Below are 17,691 nucleotides of genomic sequence, written 5' to 3'. Positions count from 1 at the left end.
ATAACAGGAACTTAACATCACAAAGAGGAAAGCCCATAAAAATAGGTTACAAAAGTTATTTAATAAGAAGCCAAAAAGTGCAAAAACAATAATGTTCGTGTTGGAGGAGTTGTGAATTAGATACACCTGCAGTCTGCAGGTGTACCTAATGTTGTGGCCCTGCAGTCATTCACAACTCCTCCAACACGAACATTATTGTTTTTGCACTTTTTGGCTTCTTATTAAATAACTTTTTTAAATAGATTCAATCTTGCACGTGGAAAGTTTAAGTGTGGGCTTTAGTTGATATAACACTCCCGTCAGGGGTTGCCGTGCATTCTACGGCGGGGGTGCAGGAGGCGAGCCTCAGCCAGTGCGTCTTTTGCAGCCGTTTTATGATCGCTCAGCACAAGAAATACTTTACACACATACAGTTGTTGACAAAATACACTGTACATTATATACCTCAGCTAACTAAACTATGGAAATGTATAATATAATTCATATAGCAATACAGTCTCACTGCACAGCAGGCCAGCAGTTAGCCGAGTCATTGCGCAATCCATGGTGAGGCACAATTGAGCGACGTGCCTCAACAGGCTGCTGATCACTGCGCCGTCTCTTCTCAGTATTTGAACGGCAAATGTGAAAATTCAGCGATTTTAAATAAAAATAATCTAAAACGGGTGAAGTTGAATGGAAAATAACATTATAGTATAATCACTGGATACATATAACAATTTAATAAAAAAAATATTTTTACATTTTTTTTCTTTCCATGATGGCAGGTGAGGCCCCGCCTCACCTGCCTCTAGTGACTGCACGTCACTGATATAAACGGAATACAATGATTTGCAAATAATTTTCAACCCATATTCAGTTGAATATGCTACAAAGACAACATATTTGATGTTCAAACTGATAAACATTTTTTTTTGTTGCAAATAATCATTAACTTTAGAATTTGATGCCAGCAACACGTGACAAAGAAGTTGGGAAAGGTGGCAATAAATACTGATAAAGTTGAGGAATGCTCATCAAACACTTATTTGGAACATCCCACAGGTGTGCAGGCTCATTGGGAACAGGTGGGTGCCATGATTGGGTATAAAAACAGCTTCCCAAAAAATGCTCAGTCTTTCACAAGAAAGGATGGGGCGAGGTACACCCCTTTGTCCACAACTGCGTGAGCAACCACCCAAGTGGAGGGAGTTTGGCTGGAAAAGTTTGATCAGATTTTTTATTACACCTTCTCAGAAGTCTCACTATGATAACAACTCCCCTGCCTGCTGGAGACATTGTGGGAATTCAAATGCAAATCACTACCATGTTTTCTGGGACTGCTGCACCATAAAGGACTATTGGAAAGAGATACACCCAGCTCTACAGGATATTTTCAAACGTGAAATACCCCTCGAAAGTAAAACTTTGTTTTTTGGACATGTACCTCAGGACTGGCTGAAGAAAGATAAACACTTAATGAATATCCTACTGGTGGCTTGTAAAAAGACCATTACTAGGAAATGGATATCCCAGGAGAGCCCAACTTTGAAGCAATGGATGGAAACAACAATGGACATATATAAAATGGAGAAGATAACTGCCTTTATTAATTGTAAATTGGAGAAATTTACTTCATACTGGGAAAATTGGGTCAACTATGTCACGCTCCATAAACCTGACTTCAATTTTTCAAATTAGTGATTGTATTGCCAAAAAGAAAGGGAAAGAAAAAAGAGAAAAAGAAAAAAAGGGGATTACTCCCTACAAGTGTATATGTATGTTAGGGATGTCCCGATCCGATATTTGGATCGGATCGGCTGCCGATATTTGCCAAAAATTGCGTATAGTCTGCCATCTACTCGTCACACTCATCATTACACCATGTACCAAATAAAATTGCTTCGGGGTCAGTAAGCACAACCAAAATTATGCCGTACATTAAGCGCACCGGGTTATAAGGTGCAATGTCGATTTTTGAGAAAATGAAAGATTTTAAGTGCGCCTTATAGTCCGAAATATACAGTAATTAATTCACAACGTATTCTTCTTTGCCTATATGTGTTTATCTTTACAGTTTACTTAAGAGTTGACTCGAGAGCTCTTGCTGCTCAATACAAATCCCCATGTTCTCCACCTATACAAATCCCTAAAGTTGAACTATATACCTCCTTTAAGCCTCGTGACGTGTCGTTGGTATGTCAACACTGGCTTTAAGTGTGACATTTTACTCTTGCTGTTCGTACCAAACTGACCTTACGGACGAGGTAATTTTCCTGGAGTTTATTTGTGATCCTTTGTCGTGTTTTTCCACTGTGGCATGAGCGACTCTGTTTTCATAATTACTTTCTGACAGCCTCGTCTGTCATTGGACCACACCACGTGCAACACCTGGCCCAAAGCAAACATAGATCATTCACTTAATGACCTTGTCTCTCATAAGCAAAATGTAAACATGAGTGATTTTCTCGTGACTAGTAAGTTTTAAACACCAGAAGTTCCATTTGTGTCATACAGCATTACCATATGAAACATGTTTGTTTTGTTTAAGAAGTGTCTGTAGAAGATGATTAAAGTAATCACATTTTATTATGGTTCATGGTTTGGTTTGAATTTATTTTGAACATGCGTACAATTACAACATGATGCATCATCATTTCCAGTTTCTCAACATGTTCGAAAAGAAGTAGGCAGAAGCAAGGCTTATTTAATCCTGCACCTTTTCCATTTCATAGCAATTGCTAACACTTGTATTCACTTCCTGTTCTCAATTTGTACACAATGTACTCCATAAATAACACAATTGTAAAGAAATAAATGAATAAATAAATAAATAAACAGTGAAGTAAATTGTATTTCATATAGTGAGATGAATCAGATTATCTCATTTTAAATAAATTCAAAATTCAACTTTGAGTTTGAACAGTTTCTTAAAGGGGAACATTATCACCAGACCTATGTAAGCGTCAATATATACCTTGATGTTGCAGAAAAAAGACCATATATTTTTTTAACCGATTTCCGAACTCTAAATGGGTGAATTTTGGCGAATTAAACGCCTTTCTAGTATTCGCTCTCGGAGCGATGACGTCATCGGGAAGCAATCCGCTATTTTCTCAAACACCGAGTCAAATCAGCTCTGTTATTTTCCGTTTTTTCGACTGTTTTCCGTACCTTGGAGACATCATGCCTCGTCGGTGTGTTGTCGGAGGGTGTAACAACACGAACAGGGACGGATTCAAGTTGCACCAGTGGCCCAAAGATGCGAAAGTGGCAAGAAATTGGACGTTTGTTCTGCACACTTTACCGACGAAAGCTATGCTACGACAGAGATGGCAAGAATGTGTGGATATCCTGCGACACTCAAAGCAGATGCATTTCCAACGATAAAGTCAAAGAAATCTGCCGCCAGACCCCAATTGAATCTGCCGGAGTGTGTGAGCAATTCAGGGACAAAGGACCTCGGTAGCACGACAAGCAATGGCGGCAGTTTGTTCCCGCAGACGAGCGAGCTAAACCCCCTGGATGTCTTGGCTCACACCGTCCCTTATGCCACCGAAGATGATCAAGAGAAGAATATCGACCCTAGCTTCCCTGGCCTGCTGACATGAGGGTACGTCTATAGAATATATTAATTGATGAAAATTGGGCTGTCTGCACTCTCAAAGTGCATGTTGTTGCCAAATGTATTTCATATGCTGTAAACCTAGTTCATAGTTGTTAGTTTCCTTTAATGCCAAACAAACACATATCAATCGTTGGTTAGAAGGCGATCGCCGAATTCGTCCTCGCTTTCTCCCGTGTCGCTGGCTGTCGTGTCGTTTTCGTCGGTTTCGCTTGCATACGGTTCAAACCGATATGGCTCAATAGCTTCAGTTTCTTCTTTGCTACATGCCTCCACACTACAACCATCCGTTTCAATACATGCGTAATCTGTTGAATCGCTTAAGCCGCTGAAATCCGAGTCTGAATCCGAGCTAATGTCGCTATAGCTTGCTGTTCTATGCGCCATGTTTGTTTGAGTTGGCTTCACTATGTGACGTCACAGGAAAATGGACGGGTGTTAGAGATGCGCGGTTTGCGGACAAAACCGCGGAGTCCGCGGATTATCCGCGGGTCGGGCGGTTGAAATAAAAAAAAAAAAAGATTTTATCCGCGGGTCGTGTCGGGCGGTTGAAATAAAAAAAAATTAGATTTTAAATAGATTCAGGCGGGTAACAGTTAAACCAATTCGGAAATATATATACATAGTTAAATGTTGTTACCCACATACGAAAAACGAAAAAAAAAGAGATGGACACTTTTACGGAGCGGAGAAGGGACGCCTCGCCGGGGTCCGGGACCGAGGCCCCTTCCCCCGAGAGGGCCCCACCGGGAGCCGTAGCTGAGGTGATCCGCGAGAAGGGCCCGTCGCACGTCCAGGGTCACCACCGCGCCCACCGCACCGACACCCCGCCTCGTCCGCCTTCGCCGCGGCCGGTGTCACGCGCAGCAGGTAAGCAGCTTACCTGCCCGCCACCCCCGTGGCCGGGGGCTCGTAACAGGGGTCACTCCGCGCGCTCCGCCCACGCAGCTTACCTGCCCGTCACCCCCGTTGCCGGGGGCGCGTAACAGGGGTCACTCCGCGCGCAGTGCGCTCACGAAAGGGGTGGGGCTCACCCTGGTGAGCCGAGTGGGCCACTTTTGGTAAGCAGAACTGGCGCTGCGGGATGAACCGAACGCCGGGTTAAGGCGCCCGATGCTCATCAGACCCCAGAAAAGGTGTTGGTTGATATAGACAGCAGGACGGTGGCCATGGAAGTCGGAACCCGCTAAGGAGTGTGTAACAACCCACCTGCCGAATCAACTAGCCCTGAAAATGGATGGCGCTGGAGCGTCGGGCCCATACCCGGCCGTCGCCGGCAGCGAGAGCCAGGCCGCAACGAGTATGATGGCCGCCGCGGTGCGCACTGAAGCCTCGGGCGCGAGCCCGGGTGGAGCCGCCGCGGGTGCGAGGGACATCGCACCTCCACGCGCTTGGAGGTGCGCTCAGCGCGGCTCCCCTGGTGTGCGTCTGGGCCGTGACAGCGTGGCACGCATTGAATGTCTCTGCTTCATTGGATCAGTCTCCTTTCTTTAATAGGCAAAAGCTTTATAACCTCACTAATGCCTTGCATCGTCTATATTAGATATATAACAACGGGCGGGTGCGGTTTTGATTAAATGTTAGTTCGGGTGTATGCGGATGGTTGATGACTTTTGTGATGCGGTTGCGGATGAATTAATTGCCTATCCGCGTATCTCTAACGGGTGTGTATAACGATGGTTAAAATCAGGCACTTTGAAGCTTTTTTTAGGGATATTGCGGGATGGGTAAAATTTTGAAAAAAACTTCGAAAAATAAAATAAGCCACTGGGAACTGATTTTTAATGGTTTTAACCCTTCTGAAATTGTGATAATGTTCCCCTTTAAACTCTTGTTTGATTACTTTACTTAATCAATTCCCTAATTTAATTCCTCATACCGATATACTAAAGGTTTTCAGTGTCCTACGTGCATACAAATGTTTTAAATTACATTTTTGTCTATGGTTGTATTTTTCCTCTATTATTGGTTCTGTTGTCTGTTAATTCATTGCTATTGTTTCTCTGCATAAGTCCAGTAAACCTTTTCTCTTTATTTTGTAGGCACAGTTTATCTGTGACTTATGTTTGCTTTTACCACACCTTCAGTTAATCCTCACTTTGCAACATTGTCCACACAGAAATGTTTTTTTTTTCCATTTTATCCTTGCGTCCACACAGTTCCAGCATTTTCAAAGGCTATATCCACTTTTTTTAAATAGTTTCCAAACAATTGTAAAACTGATACATCCCAAAAACAAAAGGTTTCGCTATGCGTAGACAAGGCTTCCGTTTCTAGCAGATGTGTCGAACTTTGCTGGCCAGCTGCTGGACTTTCCACTGATTACCAAGTGTCGCTTGATAAGACGTGTGTTGCTGAATTTGTACTTCTGTTTAATCCAGAACCGGACTGATGATAGAAGTAGCTCACAAATAGGTGCGAGCGTTGGTTGAAAAGCAATCGGGTGGTTTGTCTTCTGTTGCATGCATCTTTAATGAGAATTCAATGTCAGTCTTCCGACTGCCTGAGTTTTACTGACTAATTTATCCCCCAAAAACATCTTATTGATCAATAATATATGAAGATGCGTGACTCAAGGATGAGTGGGTGGTATCATGAGGTAATGAGCAATAGTACTGTAATCCTATTAAGACTAAACGTCAAAAATGAAGGCTTTTTTTTTATTATTATGAGCCCTGTGATTGACTGGCGACCAGTCCAAAATGTGTCTCCAGATCACCTGTGACAATTACCAAATTGACCAATATAAAAAAAGAAAATAAATAGATAGTCTTCACTGATGTATGCACTCTACTGTTTAGTATTGCATGATATTACAAAACCCCAAACCAGTGACGTTGGCACCTTGTTTAATTAGGGGTTACGTTACGCAAAAATTTCCGTTCGGTATGTACCTCGGTTTAGAGGTCACGGTCCGGTTCATTTTTGGTACAGGAAGAAAACAACAAAATATACATTTTGGGGTTATTTGTTTGCCAAATTTGCAAAATCTTTCACCAAAAATATTTTTCTTAGTGGAATATTTGATGTGAAATAATCGGAACCTTGGATAGGTCAATAATTCATAATAACATTGATTTTGATTCAATATTATGTTTTGAGCAATGACAGTTTGAAAGAAAAAGAAAACAGCCTTGTTTTATTAGTCAACATTGCAACTTTTTCTAAATTACATTTAACCTTTAAGCTTTTTTATTTCACTTTTGTTATGTTTTTGTTTATTTTAATAGTATTTTTGGAATGCGCTGTGGGCCTTTAAAACATTAGCTGTGGGCCGCAAATGGCCTCCGGGGCACACTTTTGACACCCCTGCTATAGATAATAAAAAATTAAATCTGATAAATCTATGGATAAAAAGCAGAGCCTGGCGACGCATGCGCGTTTATCATAACTCTCTCTCTCTCTCTGTCTCTGCCCCTCCCTCACCAATGCTGCTGCGCGCACAATTTGTTTTGTTTTCAACCCCTTCTTAACCCTGAACGTACATTGAAAATACATGCAACCCTAACTCAAAATGCCAGACATTTGAGGCATTTAAGAAACTTCGCTCTGACAGCTACGCAAAAGAGGACATGTCCGGTGAAAAGAGGACGTATGGTCAGTCTATTGTAGCCCGTTAGCTGCTAGCATGCCGTGTGTTGTGCCTCGTTGTGCATTGTTTACACAATGTGCGTTACGCTACTTAATATGTCCGTGTGGAAACTCGTTCGGTACACCTCCGAACCGAACCGGAACCCCCGTACCAAAACGGTTCAATACAAATACACGTACCAATCCACCCCTAGTAATTAGTAAATAAAAACAGAATACAATGATTTGCAAATCTTTGTCAACTTATATTCAATTGAATAGACTGCAAAGACAAGATATTTAAAATATTCGAACTGAGAAACTTTATTATTTTTTGCAAACAGTCATTAACTTAGAATTTACTGGCAGCAGCACATTGCAAAAAAGTTGGCACAGGGGCATTTTTACCACTGTGTTACATGGCCTTTCCTTTCAGCGAAGCCGACGGCGTTTCTGGGTGTTGTTGATAAATGGCTTTCGCTTTGCATTGTAGAGTTTTAACTTGCGCTTACTTGTAGTTACTGACACTGGTTTTCTGAAGTGTTCCTGAGCCCATCTGGGGATATCTTTTACACACTGATGTCACTTTTTGATGCCTGAGGGATCGAAGGTCCTTAATATCATCGCTTACGTGCAGGGATTTCTCCGAATTCTCTGAACCTTTTGATGATATTACGGACCGTAGATGGTGAAATCCCTAAATTCCTTGCGATAGCTTGTTGAGAAATGTTTTTGTTGAACTGTTCGACAATTTGCTGACACATTTGTTCACAAAGTGGTGACCCTCGCCCCGTCCTTGTTTGTGAATGACTAAGCATTTCATGGCAGCTGCTTTTACTGTATACCCAATCATGGCACCCACCTGTTCCCAATTAGCCTGTTCACCTGTGGGATGTTTCAAATAAGTGTTTGATGAGCATTCCTCAACTTTCTCAGTGTTTTTTGCCACTGGCATCAAATTCCAAATGAGCTAATATTTGCAAAAAATAACAAAGTTTTCCAGTTCGAACGTTAAGTATCAGTCTATTCAATTGAATATAGGTTGAAAAGGATTTGCAAATCATTTTATTTTGTTTTTATTTACGATTTATACAACGTGCCAACTTCACTGCTTTTGGGTTTGTACATCACCAGAAGATAAAGCATCTACCGTATTTTTCGGACTATATGTCGCAGTTTTTTTCGTAGTTTGGCCGGGGGTGCGACTTATACTCAGGAGCGACTTATGTGTGAAATTATTAACACATTAGCGTAAAATATCAAATAATATTATTTAGCTCATTCACGTAAGAGACTAGACGTATAAGATTTCATGGGATTTAGCGATTAGGAGTGACAGATTGTTTGGTAAACGTATAGCATGTTCTATATGTTATAGTTATTTGAATGACTCTTACCATAATATGTTACGTTAACATACCAGGCACGTTCTCAGTTGGTTATTTATGCCTCATATAACGTACACTTATTCAGCCTGTTGTTCTCTATTCTTTATTTATTTTTAAATTGCCTTTCAAATGTCTATTCTTGGTGTTGGGTTTTATCATTTTCCCCCCAAAAATGCAACTTATACTCCAGTGCGACTTATATATGTTTTTTTCCTTCTTTATTATGCATTTTCGGCAGGTGCGACTTATACTCCGGTGCGACTTATACTCCGAAAAATATGGTAATATCCGTCCAGTCAGATTGCGCTCCTTTCATCCAAAACAAAAAATAATAATTTTTTTGTGCTCAATAAAATAAAGAATTGTTTGGCCAATTAAGTTAAAGAGCCTATGAGGTTATGCTCTGGTCAGTCTCCATTGTGCTGGGTCACGCTTTGACTGTCACTGGCATGTCATTCATTAATTTAAATTTTTTCAAACTATTTTGTCTACTCAAGAAAATACGGGACTAACTTTAGTTCCTAAATGTTGGGCCATTCTGTTTTTAAAGGGACAATTGGCCACCCTAGTCGTGTTTCCCCAAGAAAATGCTTTACTCATGCGCAGAGAAATCAAACGAAGCAATGTTTGATTCCTGGAACATTCTAATCCTCCAGCCAGTCTCCATTGTGCTTGGTCACGCTTTGACTGTGACGGGCATAAAGGTGGAGCAGCACCTGCCGCAAAGGGCCCCCCAGCCATTAACTGTGTGGTCCTTATCTAATCCATACATCCTCTTTCCTTATCTCATCTCTTCTATTCATGGGAGCGAGCCCAAGTGTAGGACAAGGCATAGAATATCTAATTAGAGAAAGGCTTGAGCGTCCCTCTGGCTTCTTTGTCATAATGTCTGTTTTTTTTGGCTACTGTCCTTTGAGACAATGATTAGGTCTGTACTCTGTTACTTATAGTCCTATTTAGACCGGCAAGTGCTTTTAGACTGTCATCAGATTGCTGTTAGTACTGTTTTTTGGGGGTGGTTGTGTTTGTTTTGAGCAATAAAAAAACATGTTGCGTGTCTTTGATATCTATTCAGACAGTGGTGTTTACTGAACCGGCTGATTTGTTGAAGGCTGGAAAGTGTTTTAAATGTTTCTGTGGTAACCAGGAAAACTGTCCATGTTGATTTGGCCAGACTACAAAAGAGCAGCTGATGCCGTCCTTTTTTTCCCTGTAGTTTCCAGTGTGTGTGTGTGTGTTCTGGCAATGCTTACTTAATGGGGACATCGCTCTGTTTACACAGTCACTTTTAGGGGACCTCTGACAGTATAGGGACAAAAAAACAGGTTCCTTAAAGGGAAACCTTTTTAAATGACCAGTAAATATAAAAGTTTAAATGAGTTTGTATTTTATTTCTGTGGTTTAAAGGGGATCATTATCACCAGACCTATGTAAGCGTCAATATATACCTTGATGTTGCAGAAAAAAAGACCATATATTTTTTTAACCGATTTCCGAACTCTAAATGGGTGAATTTTGGCGAATTAAACGCCTTTCTAGTATTCGCTCTCGGAACGTGAGCTCTGTTATTTTCCGTTTTTTTCGACTGTTTTCCGTACCTTGGAGACATCATGCCTCGTCGGTGTGTTGTCGGAGGGTGTGACAACACGAACAGGGACGGATTCAAGTTGCACCAGTGGCCCAAAGATGCGAAAGTGGCAAGAAATTGGACGTTTGTTCCGCACACTTTACCGACGAAAGCTATGCTACGACAGAGATGGCAAGAATGTGTGGATATCCTGCGACACTCAAAGCAGATGCATTTCCAATGATAAAGTCAAAGAAATCTGCCGCCAGACCCCCATTGAATCTGCCGGAGTGTGTGAGCAATTCAGGGACAAAGGACCTCGGTAGCACGGCAAGCAATGGCAGTTTGTTCCCGCAGACGAGCGAGCTAAACCCCCCTGGATGTCTTGGCTCACACCGTCCCGAAGATGATCAAGAGAAGAATATCGACCCTAGCTTCCCTGGCCTGCTGACATCAACTCCAAAACTGGACATATCAGCTTTCAGGAAAAGAGCGCGGATGAGGGTATGTCTACAGAATATATTAATTGATGAAAACTGGGCTGTCTGCACTCTCAAAGTGCATGTTGTTGCCAAATGTATTTCATATGCTGTAAACCTAGTTCATAGTTGTTAGTTTCCTTTAATGCCAAACAAACACATACCAATCGTTGGTTAGAAGGCGATCGCCGAATTCGTCCTCGCTTTCTCCCGTGTCGCTGGCTGTCGTGTCGTTTTCGTCGGTTTCGCTTGCATACGGTTCAAACCGATATGGCTCAATAGCTTCAGTTTCTTCTTCAATTTCGTTTTCGCTACCTGCCTCCACACTACAACCATCCGTTTCAATACATGCGTAATCTGTTGAATCGCTTAAGCCGCTGAAATCCGAGTCTGAATCCGAGCTAATGTCGCTATAGCTTGCTGTTCTTTCCGCCATGTTTGTTTGTGTTGACTTCACTATGTGACGTCCCAGGAAAATGGACGGGTGTATATAACGATGGTTAAAATCAGGCACTTTGAAGCTTTTTTTTAGGGATATTGCGTGATGGGTAAAATTTTGAAAAAAACTTAGAAAAATATAATAAGCCACTGGGAACTGATTTTTAATGGTTTTAACAATTCTGAAATTGTGATAATGTTCCCCTTTAATGTCTGTAGATTTTGAGGACAACAATTAATGTATTCCATTTTGGAATAAAGCTGTAACATAACATGTGGAAAAGGTAAATACATTCCAGATGCACTGAAAATGGTCAACAATTTGGCATTGATCAAAACTAGGCCTTGCCAAAGGTCTGCATGTAGCTGAGAACAATTGTAGTCGTCGTTTATGCTGTCCTGAGAAAAAATAGTTTTTGGTCTATTTCTTTTGTCAGTTATAGATTCCGGAGAAAATAGCCTTGTTAAGAAAAAAACAAATGTCCACTGCAGAGGACGCTTGCTCTCAGGAAGATGTCTTATTCTGTTCTATACAGTAGACCTATTATGCTCCGGAAGGTGTCCTTACTCTGGATCTTTAATCCTACCCACCCTGCATCGACAGCTGGTGCAGACATGTGTTGCTTTTTGCCATTACTGCCTGAGTCTGACTGTCGTCGCTGGGTGTGAAAGTTGTCTGTCCACTGGAACAGTCGGTTTCCTCCCTCAATATCCAGAAGAGCCCCAGCAATGTTGATTTACTGGAAAAGGGCCAGCTGTCACACAGTATTGAGGCTTTGTCTGTGAATGCACCCTTTTTTACCGTTGCTGCCTTGAACCAAGAAATGCAATTCAAGTCACATGGTCACCTCTGACCCGACCGCATTTTAGTTTGGGTCTTGATGATACAAGGGCTGACAGGGACCTTTTGTGGAGAAGTAACGAGTTAGGAGTGCCAGGCATTCTTATTTAAGTCAACGTAACCTGCAGTTAGGAGTGCAGGACAGATTTATCAGATGGATCGTGTCGTATTTGGTTCAGGGGGCTTTCTGTCATTGGAGATTAACAGGGTCCATTTTGAGGTGGAGAGGGTCAATCTGTTTTCAATGTCACGAGGACCTCTGTATGTTATATATGTGGTACTGTTACTGTAAAAAAATAAAAGTGTTATTCCCAGTCTGACACTGGTCAACCTCGCAGTTGTGCAGATTTAGAAGCAATTTGTCCCATAGAAAAACTGGAAATTTAAAGGCCTACTGAAATGCGATTTTCTTATTTAAACGGGGGTAGCAGGTCCATTCTATGTGTCATACTTGATCATTTCACGATATTGCCATATTTTTGCTGAAAGGATTTAGTAGAGAACATCAACGATAAAGTTCGCAACTTTTGGTCGCTGATAAAAAAAGCCTTGCCTGTACCGGAAGTAGCAGACGAGTAGCGTGACGTCACAGGTTGTGGAGCTCCTCACATCTGCACATTGTTTACAATCATGGCCACCAGCAGCGAGAGCGATTCGGACCGAAAAAGCGACAATTTCCCCATTGATTTGAGCGAGGATGAAAGATTCGTGGATGAGGAAAGTGAGAGTGAAGGACTAGAGGGCAGTGGGAGCGATTCAGATAGGGAAGATGCTGTGAGAGGCGGGTGGGACCTGATATTCAGCTGGGAATGACTAAAACAGTAAATAAACACAAGGCATATATATACTCTATTAGCCACAACACAACCAGGCTTATATTTAATATGCCACAAATTAATCCCGCATAACAAACACCTCCCCACTCCCGTCCATATAACCCGCCAATACAACTCAAACATCTGCACAACACACTCAATCCCACAGCCCAAAGTACCGTTCACCTCCCCAAAGTTCATACAGCACATATATTTCCCCAAAGTCCCCAAAGTTACGTAGGTGACATGCACATAGCAGCACGCACATACGGGCAAGCGATCAAATGTTTGGAAGCCGCAGCTGCATGCGTACTCACGGTACCGCGTCTGCGCATCCAACTCAAAGTCCTCCTGGTAAGAGTCTCTGTTGTCCCAGTTCTCCACAGGCCAATGGTAAAGCTTGACTGTCATCTTTCGGGAATGTAAACAATGAAACACCGGCTGTGTTTGTGTTGTTGCAGTCGGCCGCAATACACCGCTTCCCACCTACACCTTTTTTCATTGCTGTCTCCATTGTTCATTGAACAAATTGCAAAAGATTCACCAACACAGATGTCCAGAATACTGTGGAATTTTGCGATGAAAACAGACGACTTAATAGCTGGCACCCATGCTGTCCCAAAATGTCCTCTACAATCCGTGACGTCACTTGCAGGCGTCATCATACCGAGACGTTTTCAGCAGGATATTTTGCGTGAAATTTAAAATTGTACTTTAGTAAGCTAACCCGACCGTATTGGCATGTGTTGCAATGTTAAGATTTCATCATTGATGTATAAACTATCAGACTGCGTGGTTGGTGGTAGTGGGTTTCAGTAGGCCTTTAATGAATCTGTTCAAGGGTCAAACTGCCCCCATGATTTATTTACAATGTTATAAGTAGCATTGAGTGAGAGTCAAGAACTGGTTCGCAAAACTCTTTTCACCAAGTACCAACTCAGAAAAAACTTTGCTATATAAGTACCACCATAAAGAACCAACATTAAAATACAATAGCGTAGTAGGCGTGAGTATTCAATAGTACAAGGCAAAAGATTTATTTAACAAGTATATTTGATATTTTTAACATTATACATAGTTTGAACAGTAACACTGTGTTTGAATATAGGACAATGTGGTCATTGTAATCTCAGGGCATTCAATCGATCGCAACTGTCAGGTTTGTCACTGACAGTTTAGTTATGTTTTGAGTTTTTCCTCTGTCTGTCTTTATTTCCTGTAAGCGCTCTTATTTTGGTTCTATTTCCTGCTTGTCTCCCTGAGTGCTGTGTCCTCTCAGCTGTGGCTGATTGGCGCCTGGCCACACCTGGTGTCAATCAGCCAGCTACTATTTAGTCCTGCTTTGCCCTCCAGTCAGGGCTGGAGTATTCTGTCACATGGTGTTGGTGACGAACCCCAAGTTGCAGAGACGGCAGGCTTGGTGCAGGAAAACATGATTTACTTTAACACTAAAACAAGAACAAACAAAAGGGTACAAACAAAAAGCGCGCACAAGGCGGAGAACAAACTCGGCTATGAACAAAAACTAGCACACAGGCTAACTGTGGACAAGAAACAAAAACACTTACTGTGACACGAAGGAACTATGACATGAGCAGAGTGGACAGAAGTAGACACAGCTACAACGATAAGTATTAATGACATTGACAATCATTAGCGACAATACTCCAGCCCTGACTGGAGGGCAAAGCAGGACTAAATAGTAACTGGCTGATTGACACCAGGTGTGGCCAGGTGCCAATCAGCCACAGCTGAGAGGACACAGCACTCAGGGAGACAGCACACTCCTGATCCTTACTATTCCATGTGTGGTGTCAACAAGTAGCTTGTTCTCATAGTTACATAGAAGTTTATGATACCAACTGCTAAACATCGATAACAAATAATTGATGCGTAGCTTTGAGAGTAAAGGCCAAAACCTCTCAAGATTTTCTGGGAACTTCTGGTTCTCTAGTTTCTTATAGTCTGGTATTTTCCAGAAGGTTTTGGTCAAGCACCAATTGACCCAGTACAGGGGTATGGACTTCACATATTGCAAAGGCCACGATATCGCCCGTTTGTGTTCCTGATTGTTTTTTTTTTAAATCTTCTAACGAGATGGTGATTTTATTCTTGTTTCAGATAAATTCAATGCTTACGTGACACTGAAGGTACAGAATGTCAAAAGCACAACTATCACCGTGCGAGGGGACCAGCCTTCCTGGGAACAGGATTTCATGTTGTAAGTACACTCTTAGAAATAAGGGTTCTAAAAGGGTTCTTCTACAAGGGCTGAGGTTCTAACTGGAACCATTTGCTTCTGAAAAACCCTTTCCCGAAGAAAGGGTTTTTCAAGGGTTCTTGGTAACGCTAATGGTTCCAGTAAGAACCATTTTGATCCAGAGAACCCTTTAAAACCCCTTTTCTGAATAATTGGTTTTAAAAGGGTTCTCACTAACACTAAGGGTTCCAGTAAGAACTATTTTGATCCAGAGAACCGTTTTTGGAAGAAATAGTTCTTCAGGGATTGTTGAAAGCATGGGTAAGATCCTGTGTCACCAGGGACATACTTCCTGATAACATTTGCCAATAATGGTGCCTATCTTTAAATAAATGTTTTTCTCATTAAAATGTTTTGAATGTTTGTTCAATGTCAACATGATAAATGACCACAATATAATATGAACTAAACTGATCTGTAGAATACAATATGGTTCTTTATAGAACCCTCAGAAGACAAGACGGTTATCGGTGAAAACCTTTGAAAAGGGATGTTTTTAGAACCCCCTGTGTCAGGTCTAGATGAAACCCTTGAAACATGAAAGAGTTCTTTGTGGAACTCCCTGTGTGGGTTCTAGATGAAACCCTTGAAACCTGAAAGGGTTCTTAGTGGAACTCCCTGCATGGGTTCTAGATGTAACCCTTGACAAACGAAAGGGTTCTTAGTGGAACTCCCTGCGTGGGTTCTAGATGAAAGTCTTGAAATACAAAAGGGTTCTTAGTGGAACTCCCTGTGTGGGTTCTAGATGAAACCCTTGAAATACGAAAGGGTTCTTAGTGGAACTCCCTGTGTGGGTTCTAGATGAAACCCTTGAAACATGAAAGGGTTCTTTGTGGAACTCCCTGCGTGGGTTCTTTGTAGAACCTCTCATGGGGGGTTCTGGGTGGAACCTTACACACATAGTTCTAGGTAGAACCCTCCGAAAGGGTTCCAGGTGGAACCTTTATAAAAAGGTTCTACCTGGAGCCAAAAAGGGTTCTCCTATGAGGACGAGCCGAAGAACCTTATATGGTTCTACTTAGCACTTTTATTTCTAAGAGTGTAGACAAAGAAGATGTTATCATGTTTTCTGAATCTCAAACAAAATCCTACCATACTTACTGAATAAAAATGCTCGCAACTCTATCTCTAACTGAATCATAGCTGCTTGTTTAATTCAGCGGTTTCATTTCCTCATCGTACATCATGAAAGGTACCCATGGTGATCAGAGCGCTTGCCCGAGGTTTCAAGAGTGTTTGTCTTTTGTGAACACGCTCGTTGCGCCTGTGTTTGTTTTTCCACACACTCATCCCTCTATCGTCCATTCAAGATATGCAAGTTTAGCTTGATTCAACACAAATCATTCAGTTACTGTTTTGTTTTTTTACCTAGAAAATGAACACCTAGTACAGGATTATATGTTGATTAACAAGTAATTACCTAGTCAATGGGTAGTTAAATACAGGACATGGACAGGGAGATTATATTTTACAATTGCAACCATAATGTTAGGTGCACCTTTACAATCTAAAATCTACAAAAACTTTTCAAAAGCTCATAAACATTAAGACATTAATGCAGTTTTATTCAGTTGTTGATTGTTGCATTAATATGTTAGCAACGACAGTCATGTTGAACTGCACTGAAAGCTGTTTCATATATTTCAATTTAAGTAGTTTTTTTAATGCAGTTTGTGCATTTTTATGTCAAAAAGTGTCTTCAAGCACAGCCTAATACATTTTCTAAGATATACAGTGCATCCGTAAAGTATTCACAGCGTTTTTTCACATTTTGTTACGTTACAGCCTTATTCCAAAATGGAATAAATAGATTTTTGCCATCAAAATTCTACAGACAAATACCCCATGATGACAATGTAATTTATATTTTTTTATTTTGTCAATTTATTAAAAATAAAACATGTAAAAAATCACATGTATCGTATTTTTCGGGCCATAGGGTGCAAAAAAGGCACTCTGCCGTCTGTAGAGGTTGCCCTCTTGTGGGTTCCTCGGACCACCACACACTGCCACAAGAGCCCGGATTTCAGGGTACAACACTGTTTTATTTTCATCAATGTTGAGAGCCGTTTGCTTTTCAGCAAAATGTCTTTTTCTGAGTCCGGGTCGCTCTCTCTCTGGCTCCCACTCCAACTCCAACCCCGTGTCTCGTTCCGGCTGCTGCTAATAAAGGCGACTAGATAACAAGGCCTACCTGGGCTATCTACTCACCTGTCCACAGGGTCTATTAAGGTCTATTTTCCTACAAAATGCGCATCGGATTATTACCGTATTTTTCGGACTATAAGTCGCAGTTTTTTTCATAGTTGGGGGTGCGACTTATACTCAGAAGCGACTTATGTGTGAAATTATTAACACATTACCGTAAAATATCAAATAATATTATTTAGCTCATTCACGTAAGAGACTAGATGTATAAGATTTCATGGGATTTAGCGATTAGGAGTGAGAGATTGTTTGGTAAACGTATAGCATGTTCTATATGTTATAGTTATTTGAATGACTCTTACCATAATATGTTACGTTAACATACCAGACACGTTCTCAGTTGGTTATTTATGCCTCATATAACGTACACTTATTCAGCCTGTTGTTCACTATTCTTTATTTATTTTAAATTGCCTTTCAAATGTCTATTCTTGGTGTTGGGTTTTATCAAATAAATTTCCCCAAAAAATGCGACTTATACTCCAGTGCGACTTACATATGTTTTTTCCTTCTTTATTATG

The 17,691-nt window shown here is 41.2% G+C and overlaps 1 protein-coding gene across 12 annotated transcripts in view; it reads left to right on the top strand.

The window, feature by feature from the left end:
• The window catches only part of LOC133619663 (protein unc-13 homolog B-like), a 172,137-nt gene that overhangs the window by 36,579 nt on the left and 117,867 nt on the right, over positions 1-17,691 (top strand). For all 12 annotated transcript variants that reach the window (XM_061980854.2, XM_072915346.1, XM_061980851.2 and 9 more), the window contains exon 3: positions 14,824-14,923. In XM_061980854.2, coding sequence (XP_061836838.2) covers positions 14,824-14,923 — 100 coding nt within the window. The remainder of the gene's footprint in view (positions 1-14,823; positions 14,924-17,691) is intronic.

The sequence above is a fragment of the Nerophis lumbriciformis genome, linkage group LG20, assembly GCF_033978685.3.
Source record: "Nerophis lumbriciformis linkage group LG20, RoL_Nlum_v2.1, whole genome shotgun sequence".
NCBI lineage: Eukaryota > Metazoa > Chordata > Actinopteri > Syngnathiformes > Syngnathidae > Nerophis > Nerophis lumbriciformis.
Note: the sequence above shows the minus strand (reverse complement) of the source record. Positions and strands in the feature narration are given on the sequence as shown.